Raw genomic sequence first — 21,877 nt, forward strand, 5'->3', positions numbered from 1 at the left:
AATATATGGTTCCTCTCAGCATTACCTTCACACACACTATATTTACTGAATTTAGTAAAAATTGTCCTGACGTAACTCAGTAGAGAGAAACAAAATGTAAAAATTATCAGCGTTTGTAAATTTTGTGGCTTGGGGCTGCCCCTGCCCTAACCTCTAACACACAAGTACCATTATGTTAACTACAGCTCTGGCTCAGCTATGGGAAAAGATTGGGGCAAGCCTACTGTATACGCTGTCAGCTGTATCTTCACCAATCCAGAAAATTGTGAAAAATTATGAGATCAGCACGCAGTCAGCCTTTACAGGTAGTTTTAACCAATTTAATTAAACATCATACACATTCTGGTAGGCTTTACAAGACATGAGAGATAGATGGCAAGTATGCAGAACAGTAGTACCTTAAAACTGGACACTGGACACATTCTACAGGTAATTAACACCACATTTGGCTGTTAAGCAATTGGTAAAAGATCATTGGCATTGATTTTGGTTGACTTTAGCAATGCACAGTTCCAATAAATATAAAACAACAGTAATGGTGCAATAGCTGTAATGACATGGAGCTAATTTGATTTTAAAATATCAGAACTGCAGAATACTGACTCTTTTTTCTATTATTACTATATATATAAAAAAAGAGTTTAGTTCAAATGCCTTTTTTTTTCTTATGTCTATGCAGATTTAAGACAGAGGTAAACTACGACACCCTGGAAGTAAGAGATGGAAAGTCATATTCGTCTCCATTGATTGGGGTGTATGATGGCACACAGGTCCCACAGTTCCTGATCAGCACCAGCAATTTCCTTTATCTTCTCTTCACCACTGACAAAAGCCACTCTGATGTCGGCTTTCAAATACGCTATGAAAGTAAGCCACTACTTTGAATGCCTTGTATGTGTTATATATAAAATGCTTGCATCTTAGCAAGGCACAGAATTTCTACGATTTCTGCTGAATTCAAGGCAGTACTATTGATTGAAGTTGAAAAGAGCTGAGCAGCCTGTATTTGATTAAACATAATTACCCCCACCCTGTGCACAGAATGAATATGCAGGCAGGTCTTGCAGGAATTGTTCATTTGTGTATCTAAAAGCTCAGCGGGCAGGGCAGGGCACCCCTCAAATATAGAGAAATTGGCGGCATTGTGTTAGCTGCGCTGCTGCAAAGCGTTTGGAGAACTTAAATCTATTAGAAGCCGTTCCACACTCTGCAGTCTGATCATCTTTATTGATTTTCTTTTACCATAACAACTGGAGTAATGACTTCTGGACAGGATTATTGAATAAAAAGCTGCTTTTATTTCTTCTTAATTTGGATTCTTTCTCCCCTCTCTTGAATGAGAGCTGCCAAGAAACCTTTTCCCATGGTACTTTTTTCTCTCTCTCTCTGCGGGAGCATTTTTCTCTTATTATTCCAATAAGGCAGCGATGGATGTTTTGCATGGCTATGTATTTTCATACCAGTTTTCATTTACTTACCTGAAAGCTCAGAGCCATGCAGATATATATATAAAAGTTGACATGTGCAATGTTTACAGTACTATGGTTCCCTGCCATGCTGCTGTCAATTTTGGCTGCAATAGACACAAGGGTGAACATCCTCCTTTTTATTTAGAATCATCAATATAGAAAAATGGCTTTACTATTGCCCCCTACTGTTACCAGTCTGGTATCCCAGGAATGTTGGTGTGTATCCCTTTTGGCAAGGGAGCTGCAAGGGGGTAATTTTCTTCCATGCTGACACAAGTCCTATAGAATCGGGGTTTCTTTTTAGAGAGGTTTTAAAAAAACTGAGTACTAGGCTGAGAGGCTCTGGGCTCTCTAACAATCCTGGCACCAATGAAGGGCTCTTGGATGGTGGATTTTTTTTTTTGCAGCTTAACTTTACTGAAATGCAAATGCAGGAATCTATAGTTCTTCCTTCCTTGCCCCCTGTAGAGTGTTTGCTGCAGTCAAACTCCAGTAATACCCACACTAGCTGATTGCCAAGTAGCCCCTGGACATGCCTATTGAACATTGTTCACTCACCCCCACAAATATTTGATAACATTACATGCATGAAAATATAATTGATAAAAATAGCAGTTTAGCCCACCCACATATTGATGCTAGAGCTATAGATAAAGAGATAGGAGCTGTCACATGACCCATACTTCGATAACAATTTTCAGGTTCTTTGGCATATAAACTCTGGCTGGGGTAGTCTCTGAGCACATTAATATGGAGGAGGACTAGGAAAAACAAGCAGCAATGCAGTATGTGAACAACAATGGGATATGTTTTTATATTTCCAATATCACAAGAAATAAATCACTTTCTCTAGTAAGCATGAAAGCTATGCATATATAATGGTTCTTTATGCATTTATCCTGGTCACTCATTTGTTGTATAAGGATTTATCATACTTCAGCTTTATTTCTTTTAAGCTGAAAACAACTGACTGATTCTGATTTTGGTATGTGTAAGAACTGAGTGGCCTTCATAGGCATCTGTCAAGTTGATGCATGTCCTGTCTTTGGGGAAAATTTTCCTCCAGGCTAAGGTGAGCCTGGTGCAATCAGTTTTATTGGACAGGGAATATATGCATACATAACAGGCTGTGGAATTAATCTGGGTCTAAACTATTTGCGGTTCAGTGATACATATCACTCTTACATTAATAAACGTACACACATTCTTGTCTCGTTCTCACAGCGGTAAAACTGCAGTCAGACCACTGCCTCGATCCAGGAATCCCTGTTAATGGTCAACGACATGGCAATGATTTCTACGTGGGTGCCCTTGTGACTTTCAGCTGTGACCCAGGATACACACTTAGTGATGACCAGGCATTGGAGTGTGAGCCAAATTTTCAGTGGAGTAGAGCTCTGCCTAGTTGTGAAGGTATGAACCGATATAATCCTTTTTACAGAAAAGTGATTCTTTTTTGGTGAATAATTCCCTTCAGTGGATATTACAGTAAGTAAAATTACACTTTAAAATGTTTTAATTTGTCTTGGGAAGTTCTGAAGGGAAACTGGCCAATGATGCAGGCCCTACGTTGTCCTGACTTCTGCTTTTGTAATTTATCTTTCCAGAGGAAAATGGTAGTACCAACCCCCTCAACCTCCCTATTTTATTAACAATACTTAAATTCAATCTGCATGAGATGAAACATGGGGGTTCCTACTATTGAACTCATCCTGAAAATGTTAATTTATTGGTTGTTTTGCTAACCTGTTTTAAAGCTTTCTAAGTCACCTAACCTGGAACAGGTATACAGAAAGATGGAAAGTAGCAAAGTTGGAAGAAAGTCAGGACTCCTTATTTGCATATGTGTTCCAGGTTCATGATTCAAAGCATTTAATTAGTTTGACAGCCAGACAGCCAGCAAATTCAACAGGAGGTTATCAGCAATGGCAGTCTCTATGTTTTTGTCATGTCAAGGAAATAAATAAATGTTTGATTTTACATACAATGTCCCACCAAACTCTGAATTTTGGTTTTGACTTTTAAGGCTGATAAGAATAATATGGATTTCCAGGAAAATTTAGCCAGTTTTATTTCAATTACTCTAAACATTTCCTACAAATAGAAACAAATTAGTTGAAATGAAAAATCATGAGTAGATGAATATGTATATATGCATAATAGAAACAAGCTGGTAATTGTCAAAAATTTCTCACTTGTACACACTTTATATGAGTCTGGGTCATTGGGCTTTTGTTCACTTCAGAACTTCTCTCCCCATTTAAGTCTATGGGAATGCCAAATCAGATAAAGTATGTCAAATGCAGGTCAGATGCACCTTCAATTAATTCTGTATGATCTCGGAAACATTATCAATTGATGTCAAAAGCACAATACATTTGCCCATTAAAACAGTCCCTATGTGTAACATTTTTATAGCTATATAACCTAGACACCAGTAAAAGCATATTTCAATGATATTAATTGCAACTAAAATAGTGTGTTGTATTTGCTAATTTAAAGTAGAACTAAACTGCCTTTGAGCCCCACGAGCCAAAAATGCTATTTCATTAATTTTTTTTAATGCAAAGGCTATATGCTGCACCCTGGTAAAGTCAAGGTACCCATGAGAAACCAGTAGATAAATTTAAGGATGATGAATAAACAAATAAAACTTGCTTCCATATAAACCATTAAGTAACATTTATTGTGTGGTCATAGATAAAGCACACAGTCCAGATAAAAACACAGTCATGTATGTACGACACAGTCTAATTTAAAAGGTAAAAGCCCAGGTCTCATATATCCTCAAACACTAAATGGAGGGCCCATCACTGATGGAAACAGGCTCAAGGTTCACATACCAGCTGTAGGACTTACTGGGGTCAGCTGTTGGTGTCCAGCAGGAAAGGCACACATCAGCGTGGTGTGCAGTAAAGCTGGAGCCTACCAAGAAGAAGGCCACTTACAGGATGAAGACAATAATACGGCAGACCAAGGGAGATGTGGCCCATGTCGGAGGATAATACGTTTCAAAGCTTCCAGCTTCTTTGCACCTTAACTTTACCAGTGTGCAGCATATAGCTTTTGCATTTCTGTTTTGGATATCGCCATTTCTCCAGTGGATTGCATGCAGCACAGGAATGGGTTAGTAGGATGCATGTTACTACCACAAATAACTGCTAGCCCATTTTATGGTTGAGCGCCTTGGGTCTGTTTGTCTCATAATTCAAAGTAAACTCACCCATCCATTCATGTCTCAATGTTGAGCAATCACTTTGAAAAACACCCCCTTAGCAGTCCTGGCTGTGCCTATGTTCAGTAAGGGCAGTTGGTTCATATACAGTATCTCACAAAAGCGAGTACAACCCCCACATTTTTGAAAACATTTTATTATATCTTTTCATGTAACAACACTGAAGAAATTACACTTTGCTACAATGTAAAGTAATGAGTGTACAGCTTGTATAACAGTGTAAATTTGCTGCCCCCTCAAAATAACTCAACACACATCCATTAATGTCTAAACCGCTGGCAACAGAAGTGAGTGCACCCCTAAGTGGAAATGTCCAAATTGGACCCAAAGTGTCAATATTTAGTGTGACCACCATTATTTTCATGAACTGCCTTAACCCTTTTGGGCATGGAGTTCACTAGAGCTTCACAGGTTGCCACTGGAGACCACTCCCACTCCTACATGATGACATCACGAAGCCGGTGGATGTTAGAGACCATGCGCTCCTCCACCTTCTGTTTGAGGATGCCCCACAGATGCTTAATAGGGTTTAGGTCTGGAGACATGCTTGACCAGTCCATCACCTTTACCCTCAGCTTCTTTAGCAAGGCAGTGGTTGTCTTGGAGGTGTGTTTGGGGTCGTTATGTTGGAATACTGCCCTGCAGCCCAGTCTCCGAAGGGAGGGGATCATGCTCTGCTTCAGTATGTCACAGTACATGTTGGCATTCATGGTTCCCTCAAGGAACTGTAGCTCCCCAGTGCCGGCAGCACTCATGCAGTCCCAGACCATGACACTCCCACCACCATGCTTGACTGTAGGCAAGACACGCTTGTCTTTGTACTCCTCATCTGGTTGCTGCCACACACGCTTGACACCATCTGAACCACATACGTTTATCTTGGTATCATCAGACCTTAGGACATGGTTCCAGTAATCCATGTCCTTAGTCTGCTTGTCTTCAGCAAACTGTTTGCAGGGCTTTCTTGTGCACCATCTTTAGAAGAGGCTTCTTTCTGGGACGACAGCAATGCAGACCAATTTGATGCAGTGTGTGGCGTATGGTCTGAGAATTGACAGGCTGACCCCCACACCCCTTCAACTTCTGCAGCAATGCCGGCAGCACTCATAGGTCTATTTCCCAAGAACAATCCCTGGATATTATGCTGAGCATGTGCACACAACTTCTTTGGTCAACCATGGCAAGCCTGTTCTGAGTGGTACCTGTCCTGTTAAACCCCTGTTAGGTCTTGGCCACCATGCTGCAGCTCAGTTTCAGGTTCTTGTCAATCTTCTTATAGCCTAGGCCATCTTTATGTAGAGCAACAATACTTTTTTTCAGATCCTCAGAGAGTTCTTTGCCATGAGGTTCCATGTTGATCTTCCAGTGACCAGTATGAGAGAGTGAGAGCGATAACACCAAATTTAACACACCTGCTCCCCATTCACACCTGAGACCTTGTAACACTAATGAGTCACATGACACCGGGGACGGAAATGACTAATTGGGCCCATTTGGACATTTTCACTTAGGGGTGTACTCACTTTTGTTGCCAGTGGTTTAGAAAATAATGGCTGTGTGTTGAGATATTTTGAGGGGACAGAAAATTTACACTGATATACAAGCTGTACTCTCACTACTTTATATTGTAGCAAAGTGTCATTTCTTCAGTGTTGTCACATCAAAAGATATAATAAAATATTTACAAAAATGTGGTGTGTACTCAATTTTGTGAGATACTGTAGCATTTACTTCCTGGAATACATCTGCCCTTACCTCAGGAATACAGGCAGGAGGGGGCGCTTAGCTGAGAAAGCCCCTTCTCCCATCCTACAAATAAAATAAGAACAGATACCACAAAGACTCCTGGGATGTATGACATAATTTGCCTAGGCCTGAAACCAGGACATAACTGAACACATGTAAAAAACAGTTTGAAACAAGTAAATATGATATACCTTGCTATCCATTTACTGATGCTAGCAGCATAAGGATTATAAATAGTTATTGTTGATTGTGAGAGTTTAGTTCTGTTTTCATTAATTTGCAAAGTTTGATAACTTTTGTCACCATCTGTACTATTTTAACCAGGTTGGTTCATGCCTAAAAATGTCAATAACTTAAATTAGACTTATAAGCTGGTTGCTATACTTTCTCATATATATATATATATATATATATATATATATATATATATATATATATATATATTACACTTGTGATAATTGCCACTATGGTCCTGAAATTTTTGCCTACTCAAGTGGCATTCTTTATCTATAAAAGCTGACATCATGCTCTCCAGAAGGGATCTTCAAACTACTGCCCTCTAGCTGTTGGGAAACTACACATCTCATGAGGCATTGTAAAATTCTGACATTCACAGACATTACTAGGCATGATGGGAATTGTAGTTCCCGAACAACTGGAGGGCCATAGTTTGAAGACCCCTGCTCTACAGTATGAATTTTGTAAACTTTCAATTAACAGTAATCACTAAATTGGTTTGAAAGCTTCTCAAAAAAAGAAAATTCTGGGTTATGATTTTGAAATTGTATCACTTTATACAAAATGTTCCAATGACAAGAGTTTACTTTTTTTTACTTAAAACTTTTTATCAGTTATTAGATTAGTTTTCACAACATTTAACATCAACCTCCAGCAAGAGTTAAAGTCAAAGTATACTTTCATTTTTAAATATTGTTTTAGTGATGTTTAAATGCAAGATTATATTTAAAAAGAAGAGTTTATTATGACATGCTTGCCTGGTTTCCTGTAGGGTTCCCATTGAATTAGAAGTTATTTTCTTATGTCATTCTTTCTGCAGCTCTTTGTGGAGGATACATCCATGGCTCAAGTGGAACCATCTTATCACCAGGGTTTCCTGATTTCTACCCCAATAACCTGAATTGTACATGGGCTATAGAAACATCACATGGGAAAGGTAATATTTGCTAGTTTCTAACCTTAGTCTGAAGTGCCCGTTTGAATAGAATTGAATTGGGATTGTGACTAATGTTGTAGCCTTGTGCTGTATTATACTGCTAAATCATAGATGTTCAAAGTTCCAGCTAACGTAACCATTTATTACTATGTCATGACTAAGCTGATGGTTAACTTTGAGAGAATCAAAACAATACATTTTTTTTCTTCATGTAATAGCCGCATGTGGGTGATACCATTACAGAAATAAGAACACCTATTAAACATATATATACATTTCAGCATATATACATAAAATACAGTATTATCTTGAAGGACTTATTGAATTGCCAAGCAGGAAAAAAAAATATATTATGTGAATATGTGAGCATATTCATTTGCTAAGGGTCCTAGAAGAAGTCCTGAGTGAAAAGATTTCTAGATCGGGCTGTAGAAATAATTCTATATTAAAAATTACACTTACCTCAGTATTCCCGATCCAGATATTTGTCATTTCCATGTGCCAATACCTTAATGATTTCTGCATGTTGTTTTCTGTTTAGAGCCAAAATTAGTTGTTATCTTTCTGGATGTCTGTGAAGACATTTTTTTTAAACATCTGAGCCTGGGAATGGGTACATTGAAAATCTCTGAATCATAAGCATTTAGGTTTGTGTAATTTACATAATTATGCCCTCTAACTCTGATGCAAGGTTCTTTTCCTTCTTGACTTCTCATAGAATGCAATAAAAAATGAGACATTTTTAAAAATCAAAATTACTAAATCAATATCAACTAATCAGTGATAGTGCACCAAATATGTGAAAAATTAAGAGGATATATAAAGTGCCTGTGTTTATCAAATATGTAAATATATATATACAATACAACCAGGATACCTATATATCACAAAAAGATATGTGCAACACTATGCAAATAGAGTGACTGTGCTTTAAATACTAATTCATATACAAAATAGTCCTTTAAGTGCCAAGTGCAAGTGTTAATTTGCCACAATCCTTAGTGCTAAACAAAATTTGTGCAAACAGTGCTGATGCGAAATGATCTTCGCAGCATATTAAACAGTCCTTGTATGTGCTTTGCTGGAAAAAGTGCCGGTGCTCAGTGAGAGAGATTCCACACGCCAAACATAGGAGAAAATCCTTAATCAGGTGTACAGCCCACTTACCGAACGACCCCTTGAGGTCTGACGTGAGTAAGTGGTTTTCTTGACTGCTCTACGATCCCTTGTGGGCTTGGGATGGGTGTGCAGGATCCGGTCCACTGTGTTTGGAGGGGCTGTGTTGGTACTCCCTATGTGTTCATCGGAACCCTGGTGGTCTCAGTGAGCTGCATAAAATATGGAAGGGAGGCTCATAGTGTAGTATGCAGAGTCAAATTTAATCAAAAAAGTAGTCACTTACAGTTTAGCATCGGAATAACAGCTGATATGTGGATGCGCAGCGTTGCAGCTGGTTTGCGGTCCAGTCTGGTTTCCGGATATGCGGAAGTGACGTTAGGGCGTAGCACGTGACCCGACACGTTTTGTCATCAACGTATGACGTCATAATGTTTATTGTAAACCTAAGCACAACATTTTGGTCTTATTCACAGAGGGATGGTTAGGGAATCCAGAAGTGTAATGCAGCTGTTCTGAGTCACATGCTATAGAGCCATAATGGAAATACATTGGGGTACTATGTCAACATAGTCTTCAGCAGAAGTGAATGAAGTCATGACTGATTTTAGTATCCACACAAGTCAAAGATGCTGCAGATATCTTACGAGAGATATAACATGCTGGCTTCAGGTCATATTGCAATAAGTTTAGCTTCTACTTGTTATTCTAGCTGACTTGTAATGTATTAGAAAAAAAACACAGAGACAATGATACATTTAACAAACAAATATCACTTTTTATGCGCTGCACTTTGTTATACATTATGTAAAATATATACCTTTGAGTGCCCAACTCCCACTTTCAAATTCATCTCACTTAATAAACCTAAGCTTGAGTTTGTTTTTTTATTGAAGAGCATGGATCCCCAGATAAACAACAATAAGTATCATCAATGTCAATATGTCAGTGATACCTATTATACATACTGTTTTATTTCTTGGTCATTGTATTAAACTATTGTCTTTTTTTCAGGTGTCTTTTTTACATTTCACACTTTTCACTTGGAAAGTGGCCATGATTTTCTTTTCATCACAGAAAATGGTAGCTTTACTCAGCCACTAAAGCGTCTTACAGGATCTAGATTACCAGCTCCTATCAGTGCTGGGCTGTATGGGAACTTTACAGCTCAACTACGCTTCATTTCAGACTTCTCTATGTCTTATGAAGGATTTAATGTTACTTTCTCTGGTAAGATATCTTTTTTTTTTTTCAGAAGTATTGATAAACAAAATTGAAAACTAATTAATCGTTGTTGTTGATAAACAAACATAGATTTAATGCCTACAGGATTTGGTTACATTTCTGTTTTATGTAGATGGAAAAGCCTGTTTATGAAGGTAGTTTATTCAACTGCATGTTTTTTTGCCTTTTGCATTCATCACAAAATTACGTTTGGCTTGTAAAAAATTGTACCAGCAATCAGTCTTGTATAAGCGTTAACATAAATTGTCAAATCAATATTATAGTCTGAGAAATCTTTTACTGTATATCTTATACTCTACTATACTTGCCATTAAAAACAGTAATATCAGTGATAAGGCAGGAGATATTTCTTGTGAAATGTTGGTGAAAGATTAGGTTAAGACTCATGTTACATCTGTATAAATCCTCAAAATTTGTCTATATCATTATATTTATTAAAAGTGTGTTGAGAGGACTACAGCACCACAGTACCACCTATGTACCACATCTGGAGTTGTAAAATATGCAACTGATATGTTTAACCTAAGGTTAATATAAAAAATAACTGCATTAACATACAGATGGATTAAAAAAACAAAACAAAAAAAACTCATCAAAAACGTAATGTATTTCAGTAATTTAATTTAAAAAGTGAAACGCATGTATAATTTAGATTCATTACACACAGTGCTATATTTCAAGCATTTCTTTCTTTGAATTTGGACGATTATATGGCCTACAACTAGTGAAAACCCAAAGTTCAGTATCTCAGAAACTAAGAATATTACATAAGACCAATAAAAAAAAAAGGATTTTTTAAACAGAAATGTTGGCATACTGAAAAGTATGTCCATGTACAGTTTAGTATGGACTCAAAACTTGGTCGGGGCTCCTTTTGCATGAATTACTGCATCAATGCAGCGTGGCATGAAGGCGATCAGTCTGTGGCACTGCTGAGGTGTTATGAAGGCCCAGGTTGCTTTGATAGTGGCTTTCAGCTCATTTGCATTGTTGGATCTGGTGTCTATCATCTTCCTCTTGACAATACCCCACAGATTCTCTATACAGTTTTTATGTCAGGCAAATTTGCAGGCCAATCAATCAATCACAATGATACCATAATCATTAAACCTTGTATTGGTACTTTTGGCAGTGTGGGCAGGTGCCAAGTCCTGCTGGAAAATAAAATCAGCATCTCCATAAAGCTGGTCAGCAGAGGGAAGTATGAAGTGCTCTAGAATCTCCTGGTAGAGGTCTGGGCTGACTTTGGACTTGATAAAACTTAGTGGACCAACAACAGCAGATGACATGGCTCCCCAAAAAATTCACTGACTGTGGAAACTTCATACTGGACCTCATTCAACTTGGATTCTGTGCTTCTCCACTCTTCCTTCAGACTCTGGGACCTTGATTTCCAAACGAAATGCAAAATTTACTTTCATCTGAAAAGAGGACTTTGGACCACTGAGCAACAGTCCAGTCCTTTTTCTCCTTTGCCCAGGTAGGACGCTTCTGACATTGTCTCTGGTTCAGGAGTGGCTTGACACAAAGAATGAGACAGTTGTAGCCAATGTTTGAAATGTCTGTGTGTGGTGTCTCTTGAAGCACTGACACCAGCCGTAGGCCACTCCTTGTGAATCTCCCCCAAATTTTTGAATGCCCTTTGCTTCACAATCCTCTCAAGGCTGCAGTTTTCCCTGTTGCTTGTGCACCTTTTTCTACCACACTGTTTCCTTCCACTTAACATTCCATTAATATGCTTGGATACGGCACTCTGTGAACAGCCAGCTTCTTTAGCAATTACCTTTTGCGACTTATCCTCCTTGTGGAGGGTTGTCAATGACTGTCTTCTGGACAACTGTCAAGTCATCAGTCTTCCCCGTGATTGTGTAAACTACTGAACCAGACTGAGAGACCATTTAAAGGCTCAGGAAACCTTTACAGGTGTTTTGAGTTATTTAGCTGATTAGACCCATGTGTGACACCATGAGTCTACAATATTGAACTTTTTCACAATATTCAAATTTTCTGAGATACTGAATTCTAGGTTTTCACTAGCTGTAAGCCATATTCATCAAAATTGAAAGAAAGAAATGCTTTCAATTTATCAATCTGTGTGAAATGAATCTATATAATATATGAGTTTTACTTTTTTTTATTGAATAACTGAAAAAATAACTTTTTGATGATATTCTAATGTTTTGAGATGCACCTGTATGCGTGTCTTCAGATACATTCCATTGCACCAAGGAAAGACCTGAAATCTAAAATTCAGGCTGACTTTAATACCTTGACTTCTCTCAGAATCAAAATAAAGCCCTGCCTTCACTTGGCACTATGCTAACGGCAGAGTATCTACTGGCCACAGAAGCCCTGTTATTTGACAGTTAGCTAGCTAGTGAATATATTTTTGTGGACATGACTTGTTCACTTTAAGGCATCTTTGAAATACATTTTACTGCACACTTTTGAAGAGCAATGATCACATAGTGAACAGTAGTCTAATCAAGGTTTGTTTATCTCAGTGGTAACTGCATGCGTCACTACTGATCTACAGTATATATACATCTAAAATTGTGGCAGTACCTGAGCATTGCATGGGGAGCTTGCAATTGCTGTTTCAGGGTATACGATAAATGATTATTACACAACACATGCATATACATAACACATGCATATCAGGAAATATTGTGTCTCCTTACATGTTTATCCATAATCTGAGGCTGAAACAGATAAGTAATAAATGATTGTAAAGAGTATTAGGTAAAATATAATGTGACAATCATTTGCATAATTAAGGCTATAATCTTAGTAATTAAACTATAAGAAATTACACAAAAATAATTCACTCATCTATATCAAGTATTGTTAAGTGTACTATGTTTAATCCATTACATACAACATTGGCTTTAGTGATTAATTTTGATCATATCAGGCAAAGTAAAAAATGCTTACCAGAAGCAGGAAATATCGATTTACTATATCCACATCTATTTAATGTGATCGATTAATTTGTTTTTGGTAGTTTATTGGTACATAGGCTAAATTGTATTCAATAGTTTAATGGTCCATAGGTTAATCAGGGAGAGTCTGCCAGAGACATGACCCATAAAAAAGGAATATATACTGTATGTCGGTACATAATCACCCCAATAGGTGCCTGGTTATTGGGAGGTATATGATCTACAAGGAAGGTCCAGTTGTACTATTGAACTATGGCTTATCAATCATTAAACTTTTTCTGTTTTTGTTGATATTTCAAATTATTGGAAACATTAAAAGCTTTGTCAATAGAAAAGGTATGCGCTTGAAGTATAGATGACGGTCTTCCTGTTCCTAATGAGGGAAATTTTGCCTTGCTTGAAGACATTCACACAAAATGTAAAAACATCCATTGAGTCTGTATGTTTATTCATTTGACAAATATTTTAAACTGAACTATATGAAATTTGAAAATTTACAGCAAAAATAATTTAGTCCAGTAGGTACTGATGGAAAAGTCATTATGTTTTTTTACATACTGCTAGCATACATTACTACAATCTTGATTTCAGCTGGTGTAATCATTTGAAAAGATGCACTCACTTCCAGTTCCAGGGCCGAATGCTGTAGGCGTGTCCTCCTTGGCTCCCGAAGCAGGACACAATATCAGCTTACAAAACCGGCCTGATGCCTTGTTCCAGCTCGTGGCAACCTCAGATACCTGCCTGCACGTCCCGGCACCTATATACCGCGTTGTGCTGCACTACAATGGACAGGTACCTGGAAAAAAGTGGCCCGCGCGCTCCGCCGGGCATGCAACTAATCAAGGCCATGGTCTCGGCCCTCCCTCCTGGCTCTGCTGATGCTCTGCCATTGGAGACTTCTACACCCTCAGCCGCCACTATACCACTACAGGGAGACCCGCAGATAGACCGCATAGCCCAGGCGGTGGTGGCTCTCCTGTTCCCCTCCATTACAGAATCTGTGGAAAAGGAGATTTCTGCAGGCATGCAAGACATAAACTTGGGGAACACTCCCTTAGACTCCATGAAGCCGAAACCCGCATATCGAGCATTGAGGATGAGATATACCAATCTCACTCATCTGAAAAAGCTCAAGAGAAAACAAATCAATTTATACTTCAAAAACTTGAAGACCTAGAAAATAGGGTGATACGGAACAATTTACGGTTTATCGGGGTACCGGAATCTATGGCCCGCTATTCCTGACCTCTGCACCAAAAAATCCCTGAAGCTCTAGAATTACAAGGCATTTGCATAGGGGAACAGGCTTATTGTATGGGGCTATATTCCTCTGATGGGACGGCTCTGCGCCCGATCATAGCCAAATACCTGAATTACGCCAACAAATCGGCCATACTTCAAAGATTCAGGCAAACCAAGTCTTTTCAGACTTATGGAACGAAAATCCTGATCTTTGCGGACTATTCACTTGAAGTAGCAAAAAGAAGGAAGGCTTTCCAGACTGTGTGCTCTAAACTGCATCATGAGCAGATCAAATTCACACTGGCATATCCTGCTACGCTTCAACTGCGATCTCCTACCAGTGAGCAACTTTCTTTCCAAGATCCAAGCAGAGTCCTTACTACGCTCTTTCCACGCTGATGGCCAGGGATCACCTGCATCTAAGACGTCCCCGATCCCCCGCCCTCTAACTCCCTCACAAGAATTCACCCAAGCGACTTAAATATTCTACAGTAGTCAGGTTCAACCGTCCTGATCCTCATCGATGAACTTTGCTGCTATCTACCTGCTATGCCTTACCCATGGGTAACCCACTTTTTTTTTTATGTTGATGTTGCTTCTTTTATGTCGAGGCTTGGCCTCACGAGTCCTTAACTGGTTGCAGCATGCCTGCTAGGGCTGTTGTCTTCCCCGCAACGTTGCTGGTTTACTAATTCCATGTTTTCAAAGGCCTTTTTCCTCTCATGCTGCCACTATGGAGGACAGGGGCATTCTCTTTCCTCTGGTCCCACCCTACCTACTGCATATACAGTACCACAATTATTACCACCAGAACCTCCTGCCCATTACGCAACACAGCAGATCCCGCTGAATCCCTTATCTCTCATTACACTTAAACCTCCATGAGAATTGTATCCTGGAATGTTAGGGGCTTGAGATCCCCCAATTAAGCGCATAAAAGTCGTACATCTTAAAGCCTATATTGCCCTTCTTCAGGAATCCCACCTGTCCTCTACCACTTTCTTTCGATTGCGAAAGCTATAGGGTGGGAACAGTTTTAGGATCTGAGGCTCTTGGCCGTAAGGCCTGGGTTCTCATACTGATTCATAAAAATCTCGTCCTGATCCTCATCGATGCACTTTGCTGCTAGCTACCTGCTGTGCCTTACCCATGGGTAACCCACTTTTTTTTAATGTTGATGTTGCTTCTTTTATGTTGAGGCTTGGCCTCGCGAGCCCTTAACTGGTTGCAGCATGCCTGCTAGGGCTGTTGTCTTCCCTGCAACGTTGCTGGTTTACTAATTCCATGTTTTCAAAGGCCTTTTTCCTCTCATGCTGCCACTGTGGAGAACAGGGGCATTCTCATAGGGCCCTCCGTTCTCCCTTTTATCTTACTTCTATGCCAAGGGATATGCCGCCTTACACATTGACAGCATGCAGAAAAAAATGAAGTTCCTGATTGCTCTCTGTATTTTTTGTTTTGGTTCTTATTTGTTTTCTTTCTATTTTGCCCTAGACTCTCTACCCTGTCATGAGATTCCACATTTGGAATCTACTTTCCTCTGGTCCCCCCACCCTACCTACTGCATATACAGTACCACCATTATTCGTCTGCTCACATCGGTCTTCAGGCCACGCCCCCAGTACCACCATTATTACCACCGGGACCTCCTGCCCGTTACGCAACACAGCAGATCTCACTGAATCCCTTATCTCTCATTCCACTTAACCCTCCATGAGAATTGTATCCTGGAATGTTAGGGGCTTGAGATCCCCCATAAAGCGCATGAAAGTCTTACATCTTAAAGTCGATATTGCCCTTCTTCAGGAATCCCACCTGTCCTCTACTGATCTCTTTTGAATACGAAAGCTATGGATGGGAACAGTTTTAGGATCTGAGGCTCTTGGCCGTAAGGCCGAGGTTCTCATACTGATTCATAAAAATCTCTCATTTGAACTCCTGTCCAATTTTAATGCTACACTTGACCCCCTCCTAGATAGATCATAAAGTGGGTCCGTAACAAACCACATAGGTGTCTCTGCTTTGAGGCCTCTTGCGTCTGTCATTGACTCCTTAAAACTGACCGACGTTTGGCGTCTCTTCCACCCTGCTGATAGGGAATACTCTTTTTAGTCTCTTTTTAGTCTCATCCCCACAATGTTTTAACCAGGATAGATTATGTTTTTCTGTTCTGACACTGTCCTCCCCAGACTAGAAGACTCCGCTATCCACGACATCGTTATCTTGGATAACGCCCCTATCTCTCTCTCCCTAGATCCCCCCGATATGCAATCACACTCCCATGCTGCATGAGATGGGTTTCACTGGGCCCTCAAGCATATTGTTGATGCCATGTACACTTCTCCTGCAGCCAGGCTCTGGGTGGCTGGGTCTCTCACCGAAGAATTCCATCTGTACAAGGGCACGAGACAGGGGTGCTGCTCTTTAATTTGGCACTGGAGCCCCTTTCCAGACATCTCTTAGAGGTAGCCCCACTCCATGGGATTTTCAATGGAAATCAGGAATTACGGATTTCTTTATTTGCAGACGATATCCTGATTATGCCTAGTTCGGCATCTGACTCCCCTTTCTCGTTTGCCAAATCCCACATTACTTACTTAGGTATGAAGGTAGGCAAGACTCCTTCTTCCATCTACACCCTGAACTACCCCCCCCTTTTTACCAAAATTGTACAGGAACTGAATAGTTGGATGGATCTGCCGCTCTCGCTGGCGGGAAGGTGTCATTTACCCAAAATGGTCAGCTTTCTCTGACTATTATGCCCAATGCAAACTATTCCCCTTCTACTTAAACACAAGGATGTACAGTTGCTCCACAAAGCCATTTCAAAATTTGTATGGAGGGGCAGGCAGCCGCGAATAGCATTAACAAAGATGTGTCTTCCCAGGAGCGAGGGCGGCTCAAATCTCCCTAATGTAAGAGTTTATAACTTATCGTGCCTGCTCAAGATAGCTATAGACTGGATTTCTAAATCATCTCAGTACTCTGACTAAAAACTGGAATCATAAGTTTCATATCCCCTCTTGATAGCAGCTCTCCTGCATGCCAAATGGAAAGATATACCTGCTCATCTTCAACACAACATCTTGCTTAGAGACACTGTCATTGCTTGGAGGGAGACTAGAAAAAAAACTCCTGCGACTCGCCTCCTCTATCTCAAAATTTTTACTGATCCGAGGGAATCCAAATTTCCCCCCAGGCTTGGATCTTCGTGCATTTCAATTATGGGAGAAAAACGGGATTCATTATTTTTCAGATCTCTGTGACATCAATTCTGGTCAGCCTTGTTTCCTTCAGGTTATACTGGACAAGTTTAAACTACCAGGGTGCCACCAGAACCACTTTGAAACACAGATTTTGGATGTATTCCTTCATCTCGTCCTTCTGGGATCAAATCCACTCTTTCAGAAGTGGAATTACACTATTACATCTCCCCAAGGATCCTCTTCTACTGATATTTGGCTATTGGGACAAATAACTTCAGATATGGTCTAATCGACCCTCTTCGTTCTCTCATGTCTGGATACTGACTTGCCTTTTGGTAGCTATGCTTGCCTGCTAACTGGATATCCCAGACATGCCCCTCTATCACCCAAGTCAAACGGGATCTTACAAACCTTCTCGGCAAAGACCAGCTTAATACGGACTTCAATCATAAATCATCAGCTGACCGCTTCCTCACCAAATGGCAGGACTTTCTAGCATTGTTACCCAGTGGCGAGAATATGGACTCACCCCAACGAAACCTTTATTTACTCCGGCAAGTGGTAAAGGACATTTGCTGCAGGCCTAGGAACCTTTCCCCTCCTTCCCTTCCCTATTTACCTTTTTCCTATGCCTTTGGGCTTTCTGCATAGATCCATCCAACTAGACCTTTACAACCCGGCTCTTCATCCCCCCCCCCCCCTTACTCCCCACCTTTTCTTAATTTGGTTCAACCAATGTGATCTATGCAACCCTTGTTACGTATGTTTTATGTTGCAAAATGTTGATTGCAGTATTGTTTTTTTCAATTTGTATTTTTCGTTTTTTCACAATAAAAAAAAAAATGTATTAAAAAAAAAAAAAAAAGAAGATGCACTCACAAAAAAAGTAAAGGGCTGCATGCTGAATAAATCAGGGTCCTAATAATTTGCAAGGACGACCCCTCCAGTGTGTTAATGAGCTTCATTGGTCACTTTCAAATTGGGGTAGGTCCAGGGACCAGACTGTATTTTTTGTTTTTATTTGTAGCCTTTGGGGAAGCCAAGACCTTTAGATCCATGGCTAGGATATCTAGATCATTAGACTTGTAGAAGCAAATGACAGGTCTTTTAGCATGTAAAGTCCTTTGCATATATGTATTTGAATAGTTAATTTATCTGTTTGTCTTAAACTAAGCTTTAGGTTAATGAATAGTTCACTTTCATCATGTCCTGCATATTTTTTTTTTCACATTAGCAAATGATAAAGAAGGGGCATAGAATGGATGATTGGCATGACATCAATCTACACTCTCTCCTGTCTGATCATAATGTCTACAACATATATTATAAAGCACATCACTGGAATTGTGTGTTTAGACAGCATACAGAGGTCAAGACTAGTATTGAAGTGAAGGCACAAATCAGGATCCCTCTGTGAAAAACAGCCAAATAGTATAGGTCAAAAATAATGCAATGAAAATGTGGCTGTTCAAAAACAAGTATAGGGCAGTGGCTTTATTTCGGCATGTTTCATTTTTCTTTTCAATCTTACTGAACGTGAAAGAAATAAAACATTAAAAAACAGCAGTAGAACTGTATGAACATGGAGTATGAGGTTTGAGGGTTTTGCACTAGAACTTGCAAGAGGCAAGCTATGAATATGCGTGTCTCTTCTTATTGCTCCTGCTTTATTCATTTTGGGTACATGCTTACAAATGAAATGCAGTTTAAAAAATATTTCTACATACAATTAATGTATGTTGACTTTTTTACCTTTTTTATCAGAAGATTTGTTACTAGTTTCAGCTAGGGATGAACAAAACTGCCCTGGGTTTGGTTTGAGCAGGGTTCAGCAATCTTCAAAGAAGTTTGGATGCTGAACCCATACCCCACTTAAATCAATGGGAGACAAAATTGCCAAATTAAACATTTCAATTTGTTTAGGCTAATGGGCAAGGGGATATCAAACCAATTGCTTGGTGTGGGGGGGGGACTGCCCTGGGGAACATGTATTAATGTAAAACAAACATTTTTTTAAAAAATCCAGTGAATGAGCTGCCTATGCGTGACACACAGAAATGCTTGTAAATCAGGCTAAAAAATTGCAAGTCGGAAGCCATATTTCCACTAACCGAGATGTGAAAGTGGTCTAAAGCTGAACTCCAGGAAAAGTAAATATGGTCTAAATGTAAGAATCAGGGGTATTTTTACTTGAACTTTGTTGTGTTTTGTGTATTTCATCAAGACTTTTTTAGTAATTCTGTAAGTGCAGGAGCTTCCTGTAATAAATAATAAAGACCAGTCAAGGTTACTCCCTCTCTGTGCTAAGTGACTGGTCTTGTCGCCGCCCCCTCCTATAGTTTTCTGCAGGCAGTCTGTAGTGGGTGAGCCTGTTGAGTCCTTTCCTTAGCTCCATTTTCTGTGCAGGGCTATGTACAGCACCCTGATGTTGTGACTGCTATTTTGATATGGCAATATCTGGGTTTTCAAAAGTTTATATCCCTGTGGCTATTGAGGAATATATATTAATAAAAGTTTGTGCCTGAGGTTCAGCTTTAATAACAGATGATTTCCTGTGAACTCAAGGAATCAGATAGTAATGGAGGTAAAGTACAAGGGTGAGTAGTAGATATATGACATAAAGGCTGACAAGGTATTTCTTGGGAAAACTGTCTGTCAAAGTGGTTTGCGTGTCAGAATTTTCATTTTCTTGCATTACTTAGGGAAAAGCTGGAAATAGAACAGTATACTGTTAAGATCCCTTCTGCCATTTTATTTAAGGCTACGATGAGTGACATAATAACCACAGTAATTAGATTTGTCTGGCACTGAAGGGGTTATCCACGGCAGACTGTGCCATCCTGATTTAATGAGCTCAGTGAGTGAGAAGGCAAGACCTCCAGTCGGCTCTTCCGGTCTCATCCTTCCTTGATGTTCATGCTTAATTTCTTAGTGACGGGTACAAATGTTCTGCCAGAGGCTGTGTGTGTAACACTGCTGCTCTGTAGACAATGTATCCACTTCTCAAATCATGTGGCCCTGTCACTTGCTATGTATAATTTATTGTATAGAGCTGACAGTGATCACTGCTCCATAGCAATGTACAATTGTACATTCTCTATGCTAAATAGATTACAATCTGGAAAATGCATGTAAAAATCTAGCACACAAACAATATACATTACCTTCTGCATGTTGTTTAATAGATCATTCAAACCAGAAAAAACTTTCCGGCAAAGATAAAGTTTATGTAATGTGCAAAAGCTATGTTGGTGGCTAATACTGACCCTTGCTAAATGTGTTGGTTTTTCCAGATGAATTGCCCCTTGAGACAGTTGTAAGCAGCCCCTTTCATTTGGCAATACACAAGCACATCTTGTTTATCCGCTTGCTGACCGTATACTGTATAAAGTACCTAGTACGTGATCCTGCACCTCTGTGTTTGGGGCACTCACGCTGCCGGAAGCCTGCTCCCACTGTGATCAGACACAGTGGGAGCTGATTGGTGGGTACGACAGACGCAATGTCCGCCGACACCCGCCGATGCTTTGGTACACTGACAGAACAGATATTGCTATCCCGCAATAGAGCAGTCGCTTTCCTCCTCTTTGGGTCCCCCACCCGCACTGTCTGCTCCTCCTTTCCTGCATGTGCCACTATAGCAAGCCAGATGCTATGGGGGAACACATGCAGGAGCGCCCCTGAACTGCGCTGTGTGCACCTATTAACACATACAGTACGGCTCAGCCATGCCCATTGCTACCTAATCATATTATTTGATTGACAACAGCATATGGCCAATGGCTCCAGCTGCTGCATGTGTCTCCTGTAAGAGCAGAAAGAGAGGGGAGAGCCGCTACAGATGGGCACTTTGCTGGATCAAGGGAGACCTCGGATGAGTAATTAGAGAAATTACTCATCCGAGGTCTCCCTTGATCCAGCACTGTGGTAAAACAAGTGGTAAAACATTTTTTACCTTATTGCAGGGAATGTATTATGCTAAAAAGTGTTTTAACTTTAGAACCACTTTAAATGTGGTGGCTGCATGTCGTGGAAATGACTATACGCTTCATGCACAAATAACTCAGTTGCGCTAATAAGTGCACTTTTGGATATTAATATACACCAAGCGCAATTATTCCCATTGTGCTAAAAGGCACAGTTCTCAGCACTTTTGTATAAGGCCATGGAGCATGCTCACCATTCCCAAGATACAGACACACACAGGCTGTTTCAGTTTGGATGCTCCCAAGTTGTCCTGTGATGAACAATGGGCCATGTTTATTTATAGGGCAACAAAAGAACAGAGACAGGAAATGATGTCTACACCACATCAGCCAATGACACACTTGTATATATTCAAATGTACAATTGAAATGGGAGTGCATGTAAATGAACCAATGAACCAACTGAGCTGTGTGCAGAAGTCTTCTAGCTGTTCTGTGAAAAAGGAACCATGCACTATTGCTAAAATGGTTACCAAACATTTATACAATGGAACTAGCGTGGATTCTCGTGAA

At 39.8% G+C, this 21,877-nt stretch overlaps 1 protein-coding gene across 2 annotated transcripts in view; it reads left to right on the plus strand.

The window, feature by feature from the left end:
• The window catches only part of CSMD2 (CUB and Sushi multiple domains 2), a 1,446,274-nt gene that overhangs the window by 1,093,930 nt on the left and 330,467 nt on the right, over positions 1-21,877 (plus strand). For both annotated transcript variants that reach the window (XM_082247591.1, XM_082247592.1), the window contains 4 exons: positions 680-867; positions 2,694-2,882; positions 7,508-7,624; positions 9,755-9,970. In XM_082247591.1, coding sequence (XP_082103717.1) covers positions 680-867; positions 2,694-2,882; positions 7,508-7,624; positions 9,755-9,970 — 710 coding nt within the window. The remainder of the gene's footprint in view (positions 1-679; positions 868-2,693; positions 2,883-7,507; positions 7,625-9,754; positions 9,971-21,877) is intronic.

This window comes from Pelophylax lessonae (assembly GCF_965119305.1).
Source record: "Pelophylax lessonae genome assembly, chromosome: 2".
Classification (NCBI taxonomy): domain Eukaryota; kingdom Metazoa; phylum Chordata; class Amphibia; order Anura; family Ranidae; genus Pelophylax; species Pelophylax lessonae.